A 23,886-nucleotide genomic window follows, 5' to 3' on the forward strand; every position below is an offset into this window, starting at 1 on the left:
TATACCTCACAACCACCAAATAGGTCACTGTGTGTGTGTGTGTGTGTGTGTGTGTGTGTGTGTGTGTGTGTGTGTGTGTGTGTGTGTGTGTGTGTGTGTGTGTGTGTGTGTGCGTGTGCGTGTGCGTGTGCGTGCGCGTGCGTGATTGTGCGTGCGCGTGTGCGTGTGTGTGCGTGCGTGCGCGTGTGCGTGTGTGTGTGTGTGGTGGATGCAACCTGTTCAAAGTCTTGTTTCCTGCCAGCATGCGGCAAACATATGCAACATAATTAAAGCCTAAAAGCTCACAAATTGTTGAGGATTTAATGCAGAGTGCAATTCATGGGAATTAAACAAATTAGTGATCTAATTAGCTTGTCCACAACGAATCGAGAGATTTGGTCAACAAAAATTAATTAGATGGATTTGTCATCGCTCTAATGAACATAGATGGAAATTGGGTATTGAGATGTTTATCCTTTGTATTTGAGCCCTTTCCCATTTATAGATTCATTCTATTTTCTTTTTACAATGTAATCTAATCTACATATCAGATGTATTGCTTTATCTGAAAAAAACCTCACATGAATTGCAATAAACAAGCAGCATAATTCATTCAAAAAAACAACTCAAGTATTGTGAATTTAAATGTCAACCTTTGGAAATCACATAGGAATTTCCTATTAATGGAATAACTGATAGCTGATGATTGACTTTTCTTTTTAATCTTGTTGTATTCTCCAGATAGGATTTTCTGACCATGCTGCTGCATATTTGAACACGTTTTGCCCTTTGGGAAAGAAATATGGTGCCAGTTCCCTATCCATTTTCAGACCTGTTTAAAGATCATTATTATTGTATACTGTATCATATCTCTTTCACATTTCCAGTTGAGTTTGATTGACTGTTGGGTTTGAGTGGACCTGTATACCTTCTACTTGTTGTTGCCTGTGATGACTTTGACAATGACCTTGTCTTCTAGGCCTTTCCATGTCCACTCCTCCACCTGCACCTCCCCCTCTCCATGTTCCCTCTTCTACCTGCACCTCCCCCTCTCCATGTTCCCTCTTCTACCTGCACCTCCCCCTCTTCATGACATCCACTCCCCCTCCCCCTCTCATCTCCCTCCCTCCTTCCCTCACCTCCCACAGTGTCTCCTCACCACAGGAGCGGTTACAGATTACACTGTGTGATAAGCTTCCTATTTTTTTGGAAACTCCTTGGGATCTGTGGGATTATCCAGGTGCTTATCCCCGGAGTCAGCTTTGGGAAGCCTGCTTTAGTCTCTCTTACGGCACAAGATTTGGTATCCTGGCAGCTCTGACTAATTAGCATCTAAACCACGCCGTGCTGCCGGAGTGGGCTCACTTTTAACACTCTGTATCTACACACAACCACACACACAACCACACAGACACAATTAGGAACACCCTGTATCTACACACACAACCACACACAGACACAATTAGGAACACCCTGTATCTACACACAACCACACACACAACCACACAGACACAATTAGGAACACCCTGTATCTACACACAACTACACACCCAACCACACACAGACACAATTAGGAACACCCTGTATCTACACACAACTACACACACAACCACACAAACACAATTAGGAACACCCTGTATCTACACACAACCACACACACAACCACACAAACACAATTAGGAACACCCTGTATCTACACACAACCACACACACAACCACACACAGACACAATTAGGAACATCCTGTATCTACACCCAACCACACACAGACACAATTAGGAACACCCTGTATCTACACACAACCACACACAGACACAATTAGGAACACCCTGTATCTACACACAACTACACACAGACACAATTAGGAACATCCTGTATCTACACACAACCACACACAGACACAATTAGGAACACACAAACACATACAACCACACACGTGAATACACAGGCACACAAAAAGACACACAGACACATAAAGGTATTCAGTCGCACGCACGCACATGCTCAGTTGATGAACTGTACTACCTGGAGTACAAAATGTCTTCTCAGAACAGTCATCTGTATGGTCCATTATTCTGTACAGATTTGTTACTTTAAAGTGCTTTATTTACTAGTTCAAAAAGTTATCATTCAGTTTAAGCCTTTTCTCGTCTGACAGAAATCAATGACACTTTGCTGGGTGAGTTTTTTGTTTATTTATTTGAAATTGTGCAAGATATATAAAATATTGCAATATCTTCATCAGTATATTTACAATTCATTTTCTTCATATACAGAATTCATCAAATACAATATACATGTATACTATCACAATACAAATTTGATGTATTACATTTCAAACAAAAATTGTGCAAAATCGTACTTTGGTGCTTTGGTACTCTTATTTGTGCCAGCCAGCCACAGATTTCACAATCATACTCAATACATCTCTCTCAGCCACCTGTCATATAAAGAACAGACCAACATCCAACATGCATCCAATTCTATGTGGTGCTATTGAACCGGAGCGTGGCTGGGTGTCGTCTGGTCTGCAGGCTGGCCCAGCTCCAATAGATCCTGGCTGAGACGTAAGACAGAGGGTGGGCTGGGGGACAGCACCAGCACCACACCCCCCTGGGCCTATGGAGGGGGTAATAGGGTGTGTGCAGGGCGTAGGGGAGCTGTCCTGTTACTCTGCGGATCCTGCGGCGAGCTCGGCGGCGATGGTAGTCCCCATTGGAGAAGTCCTGGAAGTTAGTAGGGTGGATGGCCCAGAAATGGCCTTTACCATTGTCACTCCGACCTGCCTTCACAAAGCACTCGTTCAGGGATAGGTTGTGTCTGACGCTGTTCCTCCAGTTCTTATCCTGTAGGACAACAAAGTTCACATATGAGACATGAAGTATAAAGTTGAGTAATGAATGAAGTGTTGTATGTGGCCCTGGAACAGAAAGTATATTAATTTATTTGAAACCAATTATCGTTTTCCCTCACAGCTGAATCCCTAGTATATACATTAATACACTGTACCGAGAATATGGCAATTTGCTCTTGCTTTCATTTCATTGGTGCCAAGTTCATGTGAAGGGTCCATGGTGACCTTTGGTCAATGATGTTTCAGTTGGCTGCCAGACGAAACCATCATGTTCACTTTGTCAAACTCCCCCCAATCATATGAGGTAAACTTGCTGTTACACCTGTTAAAGACCTCGTTTTAGTTTTTAGCCTGTTGCGGCTATCAACAGGTTTACCTATAGCCTTGAGATGACTCAGTTAGACCTTCCATGCAACAACAGCATCAGCCGAGCCAGGGTCCTGCATGCAGCAATTATACTCATTACTGAGTCAGACCACTGTGTTTCTACAGCTCACAATAGGAATATAGTGAACATTTAAAATTATAGATCAACTTTTTTCAAGCTCTTTATTTTCAGATGCTGCCTTATGACTACAGTGGAGGAAGTGCGTAATGTCCCAGAATAGTACTTTAAGCTTTGGAAACTTTCCACACACTAGTCATTGCTTGACCACAGAACTTTGCAAAGGTTTTTTTCATGCGTATCTTGTCTACTGTTATTCAGTTAAATTGATAGGAATATCAGTAATTGGCTATTGGCTATACAGGGTTGGCAATGTCAATTAAATTCAGTCCATATATTAAGTGAATTGAAATTGCATTGCAATCATTTAAAAAATCTACTTTCTAAATAAATGGCACTCTTTTAAATTATTGAATTGGAATGTACTGTATCTCCTGAATTGAAATGAAACTGGCCCCAACCCTAATTCAGACAAATTCTCAACTTGAAATGAACCCTGAAATGAATCACTTGGACATACCTTGCTCTTGAAGTAGGGGTAGTTATCCATGATCCACTGATAGATGTCACACAGCAAGAGCTTCTTCTCCTCTGAAGCAAGTATGGCCATGGAGATAAGGGAGATGTAGGACTGGGAAGGCTTGTCCTGTGGGCTGTCTGTAGTGGTTTCCTCTTCATCTTTTCCCCCTTTGATCTCCTCCTCTTCTTCATTCTCCTCTTCTGACCCCTCTTCTCCCTCTGGCCCCTTCTCAGGGCTCCCAGGTTTGATCGTTTTCCTCTCTGAGAGGATGTCAGGACTCTGGCCCTCCAGTAGGCTATGAGGGGTCTGCTCCACTGCGGGAATATTTTGCTCTTCTCTCATACACTTACTGTCCTTGTTGTACAGCAGGTAGTCTATGGTGAAGCGTATTCCCAAGCGCTCCCGGTCATTGTTGCAGCTGCTTCTGTCCTCCATGGTTCTTCTTAGACTTTTAAGGCAGTTACTAATACTTTCGATGTAGATTATCTATACCCACCACAATAGGCAATCCTCAGATTCTTTCACAGGTGTTTTTGTTTCTTAATTTCAAGATGCTGGTCTAGGACACTGCTGTGCTGTCCATCAGGTAGGAGGCCTCTCTTCAATGTCCTTTGGGCTAAGTAAGTTAAGTCTCTCTGGTCACAAGATCAAGTTAGGACAATTAAAAGGGATCCTCCCAACGTACTCTGTTTGGCGACTCAAACTCAATGTGATGCCAAAGCTTGAATAGGTATAGAAAAATCTAATTTGTTAGACCAAATAGATAGGTTAGAGAAAGAAAAAAAAGGGTATATTTTTTCTATCTATGCAGTGCTCAACTGTATCTTGTGTACACTAGATCAGAATGGATCACAGTTGTGAAGGTACCGCTATTTAAATGTCCGTGAATTTATCCTTCACGGTGAGGGGCAATAGAGACAGGAGAAGCAGAGGTAGGGGGTCTAATCGAAGCGGATTAATTTTATTAACCACAGCAAATCTTTGTAATTACGGGAGATTAAACACTCTGATTTAGTAGGACATGGTGTTCAGGGGGTGCTTCAGCAGCACCAAAAGGCATTTAAACAGCGTTATCCCTACTTAAATGGTTTTCAAACAGAGAATGCGCTGCATAGTGCGCATCATTCGAGTTAGGCTTACTGTAAGCCTTTCTGTTATAAAACATTAAATCATTTATCATATATGATATGCTAAAATCAAACTCCTTTGGCACAATGACAATAGCCAAGAGGCTAGACATAACTCAAACTACACTGCTTGAGTTTATCTACTTAATCTAAATTCAATAATTTGGTTGCAGATGAGTGCCAAATCAAGAGCAGAACTATCTCAACTCCATTATTTTACGAATATTCTACTATTTCTCGCATAGGTCTTGTCACAGTTGCTAGGTTCCAAACGGAATATGAAATGTTTAATTGTTCTATGTAAAAAGCTTTAAATGCTGCTGACTATTTGTAACTATTATAACACTAAAAAGTGTTGCACTTGTGCTATTCTAGAGTTAAACTACAATAGGCCTATAGCCCTGTTCTGTACATAATCTTGCTATAAAATGTTTCATGCTTAATTATATTTCATTTAATTTGGTTAGAGAGCACATTCAAAGTGCTACTTTCCAGGAATGTTCCTAGCGTCAGTAAAGAAAGATAAGTTGTAATGCTGTATTAGAACAAGGTAGGGCATGCAAACCGTCTCACACTGGCCAAGAATGAGAGGAATGAAGATCAACCAGTGGACTATATCGCCCTCGTCTGTCCGAGTTGTGGAACTACTACTACAGCATATACAGTACTATCCAAGTACACTGCGTGCACAATTGTTAGGCAAATTGTATTCCTCGGGATTCATTTTATTGTTGAACAAACACAATGCTCTCAGTCAATCCAAAATGTTATTGAACCTCAAACCTGAATGTTTAACAAAGGAAAAGTGAGTTGTGTCTTTCTCAGGGAAATATATAAGTGTGCACAATTATTAGGCAACTATTAGTGTGCAGAATTATTAGGCAACTAAATTACAAAAATAATTTCTCTCAACTCACTTGTTGAGTCTCAATTTTTAGAGTAAGTGTAACAGATAAGTAACACAAAATGACAATTATATAACATTTTTGGCCTTTCAAAATATTCAGTGAACAATAAAGCCACCCTTATTTTCAAGAACTGCCATGAGCCTTCCATTTACATTTTAGTCATTTAGCAGACGCTTTTATCCAGAGCGACTTACAGAAGTGAATACATACATTTCATGCATATATTTTTTTTCCACTGGCCCCCCGTGGGAATCAAACCCACAACCCTGGCGTTGCACACACCATGCTGGCGTTGCAAACACCATGCTCTACCAACTGAGCCACAGGGAAGGCGTGTCAGTTTCTTGATCTGTTCACAATCAAGTTTCGCTGAAGCAGCAACCACAGCCTCCCAAATGCTGTTCAAATAGGTGTATTGTCTTCCCTCACTGTAAATCTCACGTTTGAGAAGGGCCCACAAGTTCTCAATAGGATTTAAGTCAGGTGAGGAAGGGGGCCAGGTCGTTATTCAGGCATCTTTGAGGCCCTTGCTGGCTAGCCAAGCAGTGGAGTACTTGGATGCATGTGATGGAGCATTGTCCTGCATAAAGATCATGGCCTTCTAGAATGCTGAGGACTTCTTCCTGTACCACTGTTTGACGAAAGAATCTTCCAGAAACTGGCAGTAGGTTTGGGAGTTGAGTTTCAGTCCATCTTCAACCCAAAAAGGTCCAACTACCTCATCCTCAATGATAGCAGCCCATACCAGTACCCCTCCTTCACCTTGCTGGCACCTGACTCAAAGTGGTGCCCTGTGTCCATTACTGATCCAGCCACGGGCCCATCCATTTGGTCCATCAAGAGTCACTTTCATTTCATCTGTCCATAAAACCTTTGAAAAATCTGTCTTCAGGTATTTCTTTGCCCAATCTTGACGCTTCAACTTGTGAATCTTATTCAGTGGTGGTCTTGTTTCAGTCTTCTTGACCTTGGCCATGTCTCTGAGCACTTGACACCTTGTACTTTTGAACATTCCAGGTAGGTTGCAGTTCTGGAATACGGTGGCACTGGAGGATAATGGCCCATTTTACCTGAGGTAATGAGGCTGCCTAATAATTATGCACACCTTGATATAAGGTGTTATTCACTTTCGCCACACCCTCCCTCATTACACAAATACATATCACCTGAAAATGATTAAATCCAATAAGCATTCAAGTTAATATGGTTTGGAGTTGGAAAATGTGAATAGAAACAATGAGAAGATCAGAATACTCACTTGCCTAATAATTGTGCACGCAGTGTATTATGAGTGAGCCATGCGGTAAAATGTGTCATTAATTAAAGCTAGAATCCTTAATTTAAAGAATACAAAGCGGTTACATCCACCTATGTATTGGTAAAAAGCTGAGGGATTGGCCTGGAGAAATGTAACCACTCTCAAATATATAGACAGAGATATGGATGCAAGGACTGACCATCCATAATATCAAAATTATAGTTTTAATTAGTTTTGAAGCAATCCAGCAGTCAAACTCATTCCATGGAGGGCCTAGTGTCTGCGTTTTTCTTTTCTTATTTCAATTAAGACCTAGAGCAGAGTTAGGCTATATGTATTGTTCCAATAGTATACTTAAGTTATGGCAAATTTGAGGTTAACATATATCAAAGATAATATATAACAGCGTATATAATCTTTAATTCGATTTTATGAATCAATTTGAACCATTTCTGTTCTTCAGCACAAATCACGAAGTTTGGAAATCCAGAAATGGATCTTCAATGGAGAGTGTGAAATCGGGATTTATTTAACTCATGATTGCTCTTATTCAATGCACTGCATTTTAAAATTGAAAATCAAATATAACCTCTCTCAGAACGTGACTTCAGTACGCTACATCTGTGTACTGCATTTTGACTTGGCTCCCTGTGATTATTTAGGTTTTGTGTTAAAAAAATATACAAAGCATTTATAATTGATAGCTAATAGTTCATTGCAAATCCCGAAGTGGAGTTTTTCACTCGGACAGGAGTTGATTTGGCCATGTGCCTCTCCCCATTTAACAAGTCATGCTTTCCTCTTGTGTTGAATTTCAATTATTTCCACAACGCATATTCTCTTTGACTCGATAGTATAAAACTCAGCAAACCCCAACGTTCAGCTATTTGGAGGCTGGTTATGTTTTCTTATAATTGAGGCCTAGCATAGAGGGGAGGCCTGTCTTTTAGTGTTTAAAAAAAAGTTGTACTGTCACTTTAAAACAATGCTGGCACGCCTACTTTCAGCACACTCCTTGAGGCTCGTGATGTAGTTGCTCTGTGATTGGAAGCAGAGAACCGTCGACCAGCGACCCCTCTGTCTCTCATTGGCGAAGGACTATCTTTCGGCTCTGGCTCTCGCGGGGCTGCTGTACGAAGATGGCGGCCGAACTGGTGGAAGCGATGGTAAGCAGAGCTCCGCTCGCCTGGGTTGATAGAAAAGGGTCTTCTGTAGCGTGGGGGATGGCCTGCTAGGCTGGGAAACTGTAAGGGTGTGCCATGAATACTGTCTAAAAGGGTTTAACTTAGCTACTTAGTGATGGTTGATTAATTGGTATATTGAAACTGGTTTCTGTGCGCTGCTAAGTGCGTCTAGTTAGCAGGGACATGGCAAAGTGATGAGACCATAAACATTCGCCATCAGGGAGTCGGCGTGAAATTGTACCATTCAATGTTTAAGCAAAATATTGCATTAAGCATTCGGGCCATCCGCTGTCCATTTGACTTCTCAAATGGATGTATTTTCAGTATTGGGGTGACAACAGAACAAGTGGAGTTAGCTTAGCTAGCTATGTAACCAATAGCCTAGCCTCTGTTGTCAGACAAGGCAATCGCTCAATGCCGCTGTCTGGACAAAACAGTAAGCATGTCACTAAGCCTTATACACGAACTGTAGGAATTAAGTCAATTGATGAGATTGACTGATGTAGCTAACTTGTAAGGTAACTTTCTTATTAACTAAATAGATTGCTAACGTTCCATGCATTGCCGGGTCTTCGACTATACCGGTGTTGTGTCCTATAGTAGTTACATGAGGGGACCAGTCTAGGTTTTGCTTGCAGGAATATGGCGTTAGGAACAGAAGGTGCTCACAGGTTACGTTACTGAATTCTAGAGGGTATGGATGGGAAATATTGCTCCAAGCAAATACTGACATTGATATTTCAACCCAGCAAAAAATAAGTTGGTATGATCTGAGTATACACTTTAAACAACTTTTTTTAGACACCTGTGCCCATCTCTTTGTGTAGGCTATTTTTCTTATTGGGACTTTCCTAGGTCAAGGAATCCAAAGATTGTAATGCAAAATCCAAGATTGTAATCCAAAACCTCCCCTCTTCTTCCTATCCCTCTCTCCTTTGCCTTCCCTCCAGAACATGGTGAAGAATTTTCGGGTGTCTGACCTGCAGACGCTGCTGGCCTCTATGGGCCGCAGTAAAAGTGGTCTGAAGCAGGACCTGGTGGGACGGGCACTGAGGCTGGTGCAAACAGAGTGCAGCCCAGAGCTGCTGAAGAACGTGCGGCAGCTCTATGAGTCACGCTTCCCCAAGGCATCAGGTTGGCTGGCTGCCCGGCGCCCGGAGGGGGTCTCTGTGGCCTACTCCTCCCTCAGCTCCTCGCCCACTGGCACACAGGGCGCAGACTACCTCAACGGCATCCCCAAGCTGTCCTCCACACCAGCAGCTGAGGTCAAGCTGGTGTCACTGCCATTTTACCAAACACTGGAGAAGCTGTTGCTGCCAACGGAGCTGAGTAAGTGATTTTTGTATTTTTTTTTCGCCCCGCAGTGAGATGTCAGGCTAGTCTTTGTAGAGAGGGCCAAACATTTTTACTGCTCAAACAATAAAGTTCAGAAGAATACTTCCTGGTCAGGTCTTGTTGCCAGGGGGTTTTCTGACCTCTGGGCCCTCGCCCTACACATACAGTGCATTCGGGAAGTATTCAGACCCCTTGACTTTTACCACATTTTGTTACAGCCTTATTCTAATATGTATTTTCTTTTATATGTCCCCCTCAATCTACACACACTACCCAATAATGACAAAGCAAAAAAGGTTTTTGGGATTTTTTGCTAATTTATATATAAAAATAAACTGAAGTATCACATTTTCAAACCCTTCAGTCAGTACTTTGTTGAAGCACCTTTGGCAGGGATTTACAGCATTGAGTCTTGGCTTTGAAGCTACAAGCTTGGCACACCTGTATTTGGATAGTTTCTCCCATTCATCTCTGCAGATCCTCTCAAGCTATGTCAGGTTGGATGGGGAGCTGCACAGCTATTTTCAGGTCTCTCCAGAGATGTTTGCTCGGATTCAAGTCCGGGCTCTGGCTGGGCCACTCGAGGGCATTCAGAGACTTGTCCCGAAGCCTCTCCTGCGTTGTCTTGGCAGTGTGCTTAGGGTCGTTGTCCTGTTGGAAGGTGAACATTCGCCCCTAGTCTGAGGTCCTGAACGCTCTGGAGCAGGTTTTCATCAAGGATCTCTCAGTACCTTGCTCCGTTCATCTTTCCCCCGATCCTGACTAGTCTCCAGACCCTGCCGCTGAAAAACATCCCCACAGCATGATGATGCCACAACCATGCTTCACCATCGGGATGGTGCCAGGTTTCCTCTAGACTTGCCGCTCTACCATAAAGGCCTGATTGGAGTGCTGCGGGGATGGTTGTCCTTCTGGAAGGTTCTCTCATCTCCACAGAGGAACTCTGGAGCTCTGTCTGTGACCATCAGGTTCTTGGTCACCTCCCTGACCAAGGCCCTTCTCCCCTGATTGCTCAGTTTGGCTGGGCGGCCAGCTCTAGGAAGAGTTTTGGTGGTTCCAAATTTCTTCCAATTAAGAATGATGGAGGTCACTGTGTTCTTGGGGTCCTTCAATGCTGCAGAAATTTTTTTGGTGACTCGACACAATCACGTCTCAGAGGTCTACGGTTTTTGTTCTGACATGCACTGTCAACTGTGGGACCTTATCTAGACAGGTGTTTGCCTTTTCCAAATCATGTCCAATCAATTGAATTTAACACAGGTGGACTCCAATCATGTTGTAGAAGCATCTCAAGGATGATCAATAGAAACAGGATGCACCTGAGCTCAATTTTGAGTGTTCATAGCAAAGGGTCTGAATACTTAGAAATACCTTATTAACATGTTTGTTTAATACATTTACAAACATTTCTAAAAACCTGTTTTTGTTTTGTCATTATGGGGTATTGTGTGTAGATTGAGGACAAATGTATTTTTATCAATTTTAGAATAAGGCTGTAAGATAACAAAATGTGGAAAAAGTCAAGGGGTCTGAATACTTTCCCGAATGCACTGTATATTAATGATAGAAACATGCCATGGCATTAAAATGAGAAGTACTAAGGACATTTTGGACATTACGAAGCATAGTGATGTTGTGCATTGTGTATGATCTATTTTTCTGCACCTGTCGTTGTAGTTGCCCAGAACAGTGAGAAACTGCAGGACAGTCAATGTGTATTTGAGTTAACACAGAGCCAAGCAGACCAAGTCAGAAACTCAACGTGAGTATAACACTTTTATTCAAAGTTAACTGTCTATTCTACTGCTTGTGACTTTGAATGAGCACTGAGGGTACCATCATTTTTCCCTCTTGTTGTTTCAGTGAGCTTCGGCCAGGAATGAAGGCAATCCAGGTGGTTCTTAGGTGAGTTAAGAGGTCCAACTGTTTTACACACACAGCAGCACACCAATCCCAGTGTTAATATAATTGCATAGGTACGTATAGTTGATACATACAGTACCAGTCAAAAGTTTGGACACACCTACTCATTCAAGGATTTTTCTTTATTTTTTACTATTTTCTACATTGTAGAATAATAGTGAAGACATCCACTATGAAATAACACATGGAATCATGTAGTAACCAAAAAAGTGTTAAACAAATCAAAAAAACATTTTATATTTGAGATTCTTCAAAGTAGCCACCCTTTGCCTTGACAGCTTTGCACACTCTTGGCATTCTCTCAACCAGCTTCACCTGGAATGCTTTCCCAACAGTCTTGAAGGACTTCCCACATATGCTGAGCAATTTTTGGCTACTTTTCACTCTGCGGTCCAACTCATCCCAAACCATCTCAATTGGGTTGAGGTCAGGTGATCGTGGAGGCCCGGTCATCTGATGCAGCACTCCATCACTCTCCTTTTGGTCAAATAGCCCTTACATAGCTTGGAGGTATGTTGGGTCATTGTCCTGTTGAAAAATAAATTATGGTCCAACTAGGCACAAACCAGATGATATGACGTATCGCTGAATAATGTTGTGGTACACCTGCTAGTTAAGTGTGCCTTGAATTCTAAATAAATCACTGACGGTGTCACCAGGAAAGCACCATCACACCACCACCTCCATGCTTCACGATGGGAAGTACACATGCGGAGATCATTTGTTCACCTACTCTGCGTCTCACAAAGATACGGTTGGAACCAAAATTCTCCAATTTGGACTCCAGACCAAAGGACAGATTTCCACCCGTCTAATGTCCATTGCTCGTGTTTCTTGGCACAAGCAAGTCTGTTCTTCTTATTGGTGTCCTTTAGTAGTGGTTACTTTGCAGCAATTAGACCATGAAGGCCTGATTCACACAGTCTCCTCTGAACAGTTGATGTTGCAATGTGTCTGTTACTTTAACTCTGTGAAACATTTATTTGGGCTGCAGTTTCTGAGGCTGGTAACTCTAATGAACTTATCCTCTGAAGCAGAGGTAACTCTGGGTCTTCCTTTCCTATGGTAGTCCTCATGAGAGCCAGTTTCATCACAACGCTTGATGGTTTTTGCGACTGCATTTGAAGAAACTTTCAAAGTTCTCGAAATTTTCCGTATTGACTGACCTTCATGTCTTAAAGTAATGATGGACTGTCATTTTTCTTTGATTATTTGAGCTGTTCTTGCCATAATATGGCCATCTTCTGTATACCCCCCTACCTTGTCACAACACAACTGATTGGCTCAAATGCATTAAGAAGGAAAGAAATTCCACAAATGAACTTTTAACAAGGCACACCTGTTAATTGAAATGCATTCCAGGTGACTACCTCATGAAGCTGGTTGAGAGAATACCAAGAGTGTGCAAAGCTGTCAAGGCGAAGGCTGGCTATTTTGAAGAATCTCAAATATATTTTGATTTAACACTTTTTTTTTTTTTGGTTACTACATGATTCCGTTTGTTATTTTATAGTTTTGATGTCTTCACTAATGTTCTACAATGGAAAAAAAGTAGAAATAAAGAAAAACCCTTGAATGAGTTTGTGTCCAAACTTTTGACAAGTACTGTACATGTTAGGTACATACAGTTGATTTGCAAAACTCAAGTATGCGGTTATAGCCTTTGCCATATCAGTATCTAGGTTTCCATCAATTTGTTAAAAGATTTTCATGCAAATATTTGCTTAAAATATGCAAATTTCACAAGCAGTGGTCGATTTCCATCAAACTGTTTTGTTAATTAAAAGCTGTGCGGGATGACGTAGTGCACATAAAAAGCACTTTGTCGTATAACTTAATTTACCAAATAAATTTAAAAAAACAAGTACAATGTGTTTCCATCCAGTTTTTAACTCTGCCGTTGGTTTTGGCACAAGAAGTCTGCAACAAACGGTAAATGTGCCCACTGGTCTTAGCACGTGTGCTCTAGCCAACAGCTCGCCGATGCCATGCAGAGGGTAGGCTTCATGATGACATTTTGGATAAGAGCAAGATCATTTTTATTTGTCAATTGACAGCCAAGCATTGATCATCATGTCACTAGTGTCAAACTAAGACCCTCAATATTTACTGGAAAGGAGCATCAAGATCATCACTGTGCACTTTCACCACCCTGTGAAGTTCATAACTTATTTCATCTGTAGCCTAATAAACTGTGCAGTGTGCATGCTTTTCTAAGTCATAGGAGAACCACGCAACATTCAACATTTTACTTCGAGATGATGGTATTTTGTTCTGTCGACGTTTGGAAAGTTTTCCTCTACAGTGTCCTCGTTTTGTCAACAGTGAAAGTCAAAAAACAAAATGGTGTACAATTTGAAATGTGTGTATTGAATGACAAATCTGACCACCTCAACCATTCATTGGGAATGGCTCAGTGTCTGAGGCTTACAAATGTTGCCACTTATCTAACACTGCTAACCAATGACCCTCCTATGCTGTTTCTACGATGCTTTACAGAATCTGTTACACAGACTCCATCGGTGTCCAGGAAGATCAGTACCCTCCCAATATTGCTGTCAAAGTCAACCAGTCTTACTGTCATGTACCGGTGAGTAGTCAAGATGGTTTGTATGCCTGATGGGATTCCCCAACTAACTAAGAAAATACCTTGGCCTCTAAATATTGGAGGCTTAACATGTCTATATTTGTTCTGTACAGGGTTACTACCCTTCTAATAAGCCAGGTGTGGAGCCGCGTCGGCCCTGTCGCCCAGTCAACATCACACCCTGGTTACACCTCTCCACTGCCACCAACCGGGTCACTGTCACATGGGGCAACTTCGGCAAGGTCGGGCTCTGGTTGACATTGTTCTGGAATTGAAAACCTCGCTGCTGTATTCCAAATTTGTTTTGATTCATTTTTATGACAAGTATTTTAAATGGTGTGGTTTGTTTTCTGTAGAACTTCATATCTGCTGCTTTCCAGTGTTCATTCTGCTCACTGCTCTCGTTCTGTGTGCAGCGCTACTCGGTGGCAGTGGATTTAGTGAGGGTCTTCACATCAGCAGAGCTCTTCGGCCAACTCAAACACTGCTCAGTGGAGAGTGCAGAACGCTGTCGTGAACGCAGTAAGTGGTCTCAACATTTTTCTCTTTCTCCCTGTTTTTCATGCATCTTGCATTTTAGTGATGTTCACCGTGTGATGTTGAACTAGTTTCTCTCTGCTGTGTCCAGTTCAGGACAAGCTACGCTTTGATCCAGAGAGCGAGATCGCTACCACAGGGCTACGGGTGTCCCTCATCTGTCCTGTGAGTATCTGCGCTCCCACCCTAATCCATATCCACCCAAGAGAGGAAGTCACAAACTTTTCAGTTGTTTCTGACCAAAACAAAGAACTCACGACACGACAAACAGGCTACAACCCACCATTTGTCCACAGCTTAATAATCAAATCAAATTGTATTCGTCACATGCATATACAATAGGTGTAGACCTTTCCGTGAAATGCTTACTTACAAGCCCTTAACCAACATTGCAGTTCAATAAATAGTTACTCAAATATTGACAAAATAAACTAAAGTATTATTATTTAAAAAAATTATCAATCAAAAAGTAACACAATACATTTAAATAACAATAACTAAGCTATATACAGGGGGTACCGGTACTGAGTCAATGTGCGGGGGTACAGGATAGTCGAGGTAATGGCATGTCTCCCTTTCCTACTCTCAGCTGGTGAAGATGCGGATAGGTGTTCCATGTCGGGTGATCACCTGTGCCCACCTGCAGTGTTTTGATGCCATCTTCTTCCTGCAAATGAATGAGAAGAAGCCCACGTGGACCTGCCCTGTGTGTGACAAGCAGGCTCCCTTTGAGCTGCTCACCATCGATGGGTAAGTAAGGCACGTTGAGACTTACTAGCACTACCACTCACAGGAATTTGAGAACCACGCTTCCTCTTTGCATGGGTCATTGCTTGTTCAACCTTGGAAACAAACATTTGCATTTTTGGAGAAATTTGTAGACTCCTGTCAACTTGCAATGGCTTAACTACACTGGGCTACATTTTCAATAAGGCTGTTGTCTCTCCCTGTTATATTGTGGAACAGAGTAGAATATCAAACCATTTCCATTGGGCTCCCGAGTGGTGCAGTGGTCTAAGGCACTAAATCTCAGTGCTAGAGGCGTCACTACAGACCCTGGTTCGATTCCAGGCTGTATCACAACCGGCCGTGATTGGGAGTCCCATAGGGTGGCGCACAATTGGCCCAGCGTCATTAGGGTTTGGTCGGGGTAGGCTGTCATTGTAAGTGAAAATTTGTTTTTGACTGACTTGCCTAGATAAATAAAGGTAAATAAAATTCCACAAACTTCCTATCTAAGATTTGAGAGTTGATAATGTTGTGGGACACATCCGATCGATCCATTGTGAGTCCTGGTATGATATGTACTTCTCTTACTGACTGTTTCTCATGTTTCAGGCTGGCATCTGAGATCTTAAAAGAGACCCATGAGGATATTGAGGAGATTGAATATCTGACTGACGGGTCATGGAGACCCATCCGAGATGAGAAGGAGAAGGAGAGGGAGAGGGAACGCAGCAACACGCCTGACTACCCTGTTCTGGATATATGTAAGTGCATGTCGAGTATTGCCATTATTGCCTTTTTGACAATTGCAGACTAACGTTTTGATTTTTAATTTAAGTTTTCAAAATGAATTTAAGACCCCACTCTGTGTAGGTCATGTCTTTTATTTTTTTATATATTTTTTTCAACGGCATTGGTTTGTAATAGTGTGTGTGACCCTGTTCCTTCTTCTCAGGTGTTCCTGAGGTGAATGGCCACTCCCCGGCCCACAGCAGCACCAGCCAGACGGGGAAGTCAGGAGCAGGGTCTACGGCAGGGGGGGCGGGAGGAGGAGGAGGAGTGGTGGTTGATCTGACTCTAGACTCTGAGGAGGAGGGGGGAGGGGCTGGAGGAGACAGCGACGACACTGAGGACAGCCAGGACAGCCCTGCCCCCAAGAGGGGCCGATACGACTATGACAAGGACCTGGTCACAGCGTACTGACTGGCGGACTGACCCCACAGACTGGGAGAGATGGTTGGGCTAAATTGGAAGACTGGAAATCATTAGTCCCTACTACATCGCCCGCCCGCCCCCACTACTCTAGCATATATTCCCACAGACACATGCGCATACATGCACTGTCAACCTCTGGAGTGGTTAGGCTTCCTCAATACACCACTGGAAAAAGCAGCTCCCTGACACTTGTGACCCCTCCCCCTCCCAGCATTCAAATTCTGTATCCTCCATCATAACGACCATTGAAAAGAGTAACCTCCCAAACTATTTCTCCCTCCATCTTCTTGTACTTTGTATTTGACTTGAACTTAAGGCTCTCAAAGCCACAAGCATTTGGTGTTTGCGTCTCAGAATTTGGCCACTTTTTGTGATCGCAGGCAGTTGGAGATATGGAGCCTCCTCCGTAGTTTAGTGGTAAGAGGCCAAATAACTTCAATGAATAATTTGGGACACGAACAACAGACAAGATTTTTCTGGAATATGATTAAATTGAACAACACCCCTACTTTTTCTTTCTGTTTAATTTATTCAGACAATGAAAATAAATTAGCTCTAACAAAACCTTCCCCCATTTCTATTGTCTTTAAATGCTGACAACCTACCTCAGTCATACACAGCAAACTTACTTGACCAGAGAGAGTAGCACCTGAACTAAGGTTGCTATAGTATTTAACAAGAGGGTCTATTTTTATTTTTTTGGCTAACTTTTTTTCGCTCACTCGCCTCACTTTTCCAAACAATTTATGTATGGCCTTTCTAAGGAATGGGTTATTGGAATCAGGGTCGTGTTCATCAGGGCACATGTTGCAAAACATATTTTTATGGTTTGTAACAGAAAATGAGCATTTCTTATTGGACAAGTACAGTTGGTACCTCCCTGTTTAACTCCATTAGAGCAATGTGGTTCCAATTTGTGCCTACTGAATGCGACCCAGGAATGCTGTGTCTTTGACAAGTTCTTGTATATACTCCCCACTGCATTGAAATCTACGATTTAATTTGGTGGCTGAATTCATATGACAAGCTATTGTCTTTGTGGAGAGTTTGCAAAAACAAGCAGTTATCATTTGAGGTTTTGGAACATAATCTTTTCAGATTCTTCCCAATGTTCTGTTTTGCCAGTGTTGTTCATATTGATCAAGGAAACAAATGCAGGATGTATTCTTTTCACTTGCCTATTTCATGTCAGTTTTCAACAGTTGAATAGTCTAGAGACTGACTACTGCTGCATTCAACCTTCCCCTGATATCCTGAGAGCTTTGCAGGGGTTTGAACTGGACTAGAGTTTGTCTTTCTGTTTTTTTATTGAACAAGGCTAAAGAATGATCATGTCACAAATATTAGTATCCACACAATTGGTCAAGATCATGTTGAGGCAATTGTGCCAAACAGATTTGGGTCAGTTATCTCTTGATGTGAGGTCAGATTTGGGTGCCTTTTTGTTTTGAGTTAAGATTGGTGGAGGCTGGAGCCCACAGTTGTTTGGCTACTTGAGCTGGTCTACACAGGAAGGCTCAGTAAGAAAATGTAATTAACTTTTTTTTTTTCTTTTTTTCCCTGGAGTGGAAGACTTGAGGGATGTGTCTTCAGATCTGGAATGGGATTAATTTGTCAGTGTCGACATCCTTTTTGACTTAATTTTCTTCGTCTTAAGTATTTTATTTATTGATAATTGATTGCTTCACGTCTTTGTTTTATTTGAATGGCAGTTTATATTAAAATGTACATATGTCTCAATGGAAAGAGTGCTTTACCAGAGCATTTATATACGGCTCTGATCTGTACACGTTTTCAGTAAGGGATAGCAGAACACTTACGAAGCTTGGACTATTTGTGGAAGAGTGAATGATTGCGGCACAAAGCACTGCCATTGTTAGACAGGTTCCATTCCTTTTCCTCTGAGGAAACTTAGCACTTCTAACCAATGACACATTCTGCCTCCTCTCAGTTCAAGGATATTACCCTCAGAAATCAGCATTTATTATCACATAGATCCTAGATGAATGTCCTCTACATCAGTAATAGCTGCTTCAGAGGAGCTTTTTCCACGGGCACAGTTAAAATTGTAATAAACAGTTCATCTTTTGGGTAACAACAGTTGTTGAGAGAATTTGGCTCCATGGATGGTATGAGTTTAATATCCTCTCACTTTTATTTACTTTCGTGGTCATTAGATTCCTCACTCCAAGAGTCCCTGTTTTCAATCTGTACTGTAGAGATGGCATTTCTGTTTTTATAGAACGGTGTGTTCTGAATTCCTAAAATGTCTCAAATGGTATTGATGATGCATGCATTTGACTATAGCATATTGACATTTTGTGATCATCCTGAATTCAGACTTGCGTAGACATTTTGTCCAAAGTGTAGTAGTATATCTAATAATGAGATGGTAATGACCTGAGGAAACACATGGGCTCTGGTCTTTTATGTTAACCTGGTCTTCCAAGTTTCTGCAGTACTCATGACATGTCCATATAGCTTGCGGATTGTTATACCGATTGGTGAGTCCTGTAAACATGGGAAACCCGCAATGATTGATGGCACTTTCTGTAAAAGAAACTCAAACCGTAGCCGTGTCCCTGAATATGACAGTCGTTGTACAATTTAATGCATTTAAGCAACATGTTAATACATCTTGCAGAATTTCATCTTCAACTAACAGAAATGACTTTACAGATTTGAATCACATTGTTTAAATTTACAGGTGCAAAAGTGTAAAAGAATGTCGCTGCGCAGATGACATTTCCTCAAGCTTTTTCAGAGAGGTGAAGTACATGTTTCTAAGGAACTCAGTTATAATAATGGTTAAGGTAGCATGAGCAGTGGCTTGCAATCCATGATGTAAATGTTTTGTTTGTCTTTTTATATGTTCATATTAAAAGACAATACAATTAAAATATTTTATTAAGCTTTGAATTGCCTCCAGTTGTCCCAAAAGTCCAATAAAATCACAAATACCAGTGTTGGAACTGATGCCAATTTAGGGGTAAGAGAGGTGGTTGAGGTGTAGATTGGTGGGATGTCCTGTACCAGATGCTGTGGCCTGAGGGACACATTTGTCTCCTGTTAAAAAAGAACTGTAAAATTCTAAATAATCGTATTCGAACACCTGTTATTGATGTGTGGAACTAATTAAAACATTTTTAAATCTAATTGTCTTAATTAATTTTAGCTTTAAAACTAACTGAAGTTGCTTCTGGAAAAAGTGATTTTAAAACAAACATTTAATCATGATCAAATTACTTTTGCCAGTTTTCCCATAGGTAATCAAATTGTATTTTTCACATGCTTCGTAAACAGGTGTGGACTAACAGTGAAATGCTTATGTATAGGCCCTTCCAAACAATGCAGAGAGAAAGAAAATAGAGAAATAATAGAAAAGTGAAACGTATAGTAATAACCAATGAGTAACGCTAACTTGGCTATATACAAAGGGGTACTGAGTCGATGTGCAGGGGTACGAGGTAATTGAGATATGTACATAACTAGGAATAAAGTGACAGATAGTAAATGGTAGCAGGAGCATACGTGATGAGTCAAAGTTAGCCATTATTTGCATTGAACCTTTTTGCACTATCAATTTATTATTTAGCAGTCTTTTATGGCTTGGGGGTAGAAGCTGTTCAGGATCCTGTTGGTTCCAGACTGTGCATCGATACTGCTTGCCGTGCAGTAGCAGAGAGAATCATCTATGACTTGGGTGGCTGGAGTTTTGATAATTGTTAGGGCCTTCCTCTGACACCGCCTGGTATAGAGGTTCTGGATGGCAGGTAGCTCTGCCCCAGGGATGTACTGTGCCATACGCGCTACCCTCTGTAGCTCTTTGCGGTCGGATGCCAAGCAGTTGCCATACCAAGCGGTGATGCAGCCACTCAAGATGCTCCCAATGGTACAGTTGTATAACCTTTTGAGGATCTGAGGGCCCATGCCAAATCTTTTCAGCCTCCTGAGGGGGAAAAGACGTTGTCGAGCCCTCTTCACGACTGTGTTGGTATGTTTGGACCATGATAGATCCTTAGGAATATGTACACCGAGGAACTTGAAGCTCTCAATCTGCTCCACTTCTGCCCGGTCTATGTGAATGGGGCTGTGCTTGTCCCTCCATTTCCTGTAGTCCATGATCAGCTCCTTTCTTGCTGACATTGAGGAAGAGGTTGTTCTGGCAGCAGACTGCTAGGTTTCTGATCTCCCTGTAGGCTGTTTAATTGTCGTCTGTGATCAGGCCTACCACCCTTGTGTCATCAGCAAACTTAATAATGGTGCTGGAGTGGTGCCCGGCCACGCAGTCGTGGGTGAACAGGGAGTGCAGGAGGGGACTAAGAACGCACTCCTGAGGGGCCCCTGTGTTGAGAGTCAGCGTGGCGGATGTGTTACCTACTCTCACCACCCGGGGGTGTCCCGTCAGAAAATATAGGAACCAGTTGCAGAGGGAGGTGTTCAGTCCCAGGGTCCTCAGCTTAGTGATGAACTTGGAGGGCACTATGGTGTTGAACGCTAAGTGAAGTTTCCCATCCTAAATTTAAGCCTTAATAGTCTTGATGCACGTGTCTAAGTAACATACAAAAAAAATCCCCATCAAAATCTGTCAGTATAAGCAAAATCTGTTCTCCATCCACCGCATCCGGCTATGAAAGCTTTCTGCTTTCGGCATCTGCGGTGGAAGGTGGCCGAGCTACAGCGATGTTTGTCAGGCCATGAGGCATCCCTAAGATCAATCTTGTCATGAAAATGTCTGTAGCATCTGAACCATTTGGGCTACAAACTAATATCACCCCACTATGGAAAGGGGAGATTCTCATAAACACGATGTTCTCCGTTTTGCTTTACGACCCCCACAAGTGTCACAGGACTCGTCTGAAGGTAATCGGTACCGTTATTTTTTTTTTAAGTTATGGAGGTCGTTGTGTCCAAAAAAACTATATTTCCTTAGCTTTCTTAAAAACCTTATTCTATATGATTTATTTATTTTACTGTGTTCTGTCTTTTATAAGTGTTTTTCAGTGCGCTTCTATGGATGATAGTAGTCAAATTTAAATATTTTATCAAAATTGCTGTATATACAGTACCAGTCAAAGGTTTGGACCCACCTACTCATTCAAGTATTTTTCTTTATTTTTACTATTTTGTACATTGTAGAATAAAAGTGACGACATCAAAACTATCAAATAACACATGGAATCATGTAGTACCCAAACAAGTTGGCACAAATCAAAATATACACTGCTCAAAAAAATAAAGGGAACACTTAAACAACACAATGTAACTCCAAGTCAATCACACTTCTGTGAAATCAAACTGTCCACTTAGGAAGCAACACTGATTGACAATAAATTTCACATGCTGTTGTGCAAATGGAATAGACAACAGGTGGAAATTATAGGCAATTAGCAAGACACCCCCAATAAAGGAGTGGTTCTGCAGGTGAGGACCACAGACCACTTCTCAGTTCCTATGCTTCCTGGCTGATGTTTTGGTCACTTTTGAATGCTGGCGGTGCTTTCACTCTAGTGGTAGCATGAGACGGAGTCTACAACCCACACAAGTGGCTCAGGTAGTGCAGCTCATCCAGGATGGCACATCAATGCGAGCTGTGGCAAGAAGGTTTGCTGTGTCTGTCAGCGTAGTGTCCAGAGCATGGAGGCGCTACCAGGAGACAGGCCAGTACATCAGGTGATGTGGAGGAGGGCAACAACCCAGCAGCAGGACCGCTACCTCCGCCTTTGTGCAAAGAGGAGCAGGAGAAGCACTGCCAGAGCCCTGCAAAATGACCTCCAGCAGGCCACAAATGTGCATGTGTCTGCTCAAACGGTCAGAAACAGACTCCATGAGGGTGGTATGAGGGCCCGACGTCCACAGGTGGGGGTTGTGCTTACAGCCCAACACCGTGCAGGAGGTTTGGCATTTGCCAGAGAACACCAAGATTGGCAAATTCGCCACTGGCGCCCTGTGCTCTTCACAGATGAAAGCAGGTTCACACTGAGCATGTGACAGACGTGACAGAGTCTGGAGACGCCGTGGAGAACGTTCTGCTGCCTGCCACATCCTCCAGCATGAAAGGTTTGGCGGTAGGTCAGTCATGGTGTGGGGTGGCATTTCTTTGGGGGGCCGCACAGCCCTCCATGTGCTCGCCAGAGGTAGCCTGACTGCCATTAGGTACCGAGATGAGATCCTCAGACCCCTTGTGAGACCATATGCTGGTGCGGTTGGCCCTGGGTTCCTCCAAATGCAAGACAATGCTAGACCTCATGTGGCTGGAGTGTGTCAGCAGTTCCTGCAAGAGGAAGGCATTGATGCTATGGACTGGCCCGCCCGTTCCCCAGACCTGAATCCAATTGAGCACATCTGGGACATCATGTCTTGCTCCATCCACCAATGCCACGTTGCACCACAGACTGTCTAGGAGTTGGCAGATGCTTTAGTCCAGGTCTGGGAGGAGATCCCTCAGGAGACCATCCGCCACCTCATCAGGAGCATGCCCAGGCGTTGTAGGGAGGTCATACAGGCACCTGGAGGCCACACACACTACTGAGCCTCATTTTGACTTGTTTTAAGGACATTACATCAAAGTTGGATCAGCCTGTAGTGTGGTTTTCCACTTTAATTTTGAGTGTGACTCCAAATCCAGACCTCCATGGGTTGATAAATTGGATTTCCATTGATTATTTTTGTGTGATTTTGTTGTCAGCACATTCAACTATGTAAAGAAAATAGTATTTAATAAGATTATTTCTTTCATTCAGATCTAGGATGTGTTGTTTAAGTGTTCCCTTTATTTTTTTGAGCAGTATATTTTAGATTCTCCAAAGTAGCCCCCCTTTGCCTTGATGACAGCTTTGTACACTCTTGGCATTTTCTCAACCAGCTTCACCTGGAAAGCTTTTCCAACAGTCTTAAAGGAGTTCACACACATGCTAAGCACTTGTTGGCTGCTTTTCCTTCACTCTGCTGTCCAACTCATCCCAAACCATCTCGATTGGGTTGAGGTCAGGTGACTGTGGAGGTCAGGACATCTGATGCAGCACTCCATCACTCTCCTTCTTGGTCAAATAGCCCTTACACAGCCTGGAGGTATGTTGGGTCATTGTCATGTTGAAAAACAAATGATAGTCCGACTAATCACAAACCAGATGGGATGGCGTAATGTTGCAGAATGCTGTGGTAGCTATGCTGGTTAAGTGTGCCTTGAATTCTAAATAAATCAGTCTTACAGCAGAGCACCATTACACCACTTCATCCATGCTTCACGGCGGGAACTACACATCCAGAGATCATCCGTTCACCTGCTC

The 23,886-nt window shown here is 42.4% G+C and overlaps 2 protein-coding genes across 2 annotated transcripts; one reads left to right on the forward strand and one right to left on the reverse strand.

The window, feature by feature from the left end:
* Window positions 1-2,158: 2,158 nt before the first annotated feature.
* Window positions 2,159-4,620, reverse strand: LOC106584432 (uncharacterized). The gene is made up of 2 exons (XM_014169756.2): window positions 3,798-4,620; window positions 2,159-2,824 (listed from the first exon to the last, which is right to left on the reverse strand). Exons 1-2 carry the CDS (start codon window positions 4,230-4,232, stop codon window positions 2,462-2,464), a joined length of 798 nt encoding a protein of 265 aa, XP_014025231.1. The 5' UTR covers window positions 4,233-4,620; the 3' UTR covers window positions 2,159-2,461.
* Window positions 4,621-8,119: 3,499 nt separating this feature from the next.
* Window positions 8,120-19,753, forward strand: LOC106584429 (E3 SUMO-protein ligase PIAS4-A). Its single transcript, XM_014169752.3, has 11 exons — window positions 8,120-8,256; window positions 9,225-9,603; window positions 11,287-11,371; window positions 11,473-11,514; window positions 14,032-14,122; window positions 14,233-14,361; window positions 14,536-14,641; window positions 14,748-14,821; window positions 15,246-15,406; window positions 15,995-16,146; window positions 16,338-19,753. Exons 1-11 carry the CDS (start codon window positions 8,230-8,232, stop codon window positions 16,583-16,585), a joined length of 1,494 nt encoding a protein of 497 aa, XP_014025227.1. The 5' UTR covers window positions 8,120-8,229; the 3' UTR covers window positions 16,586-19,753.
* The last annotated feature ends 4,133 nt before the right edge of the window (window positions 19,754-23,886 follow it).

This window comes from Salmo salar, chromosome 23, assembly GCF_965601325.2.
Source record: "Salmo salar chromosome 23, fSalSal1, whole genome shotgun sequence".
Taxonomy (NCBI): Eukaryota; Metazoa; Chordata; class Actinopteri; order Salmoniformes; family Salmonidae; genus Salmo; species Salmo salar.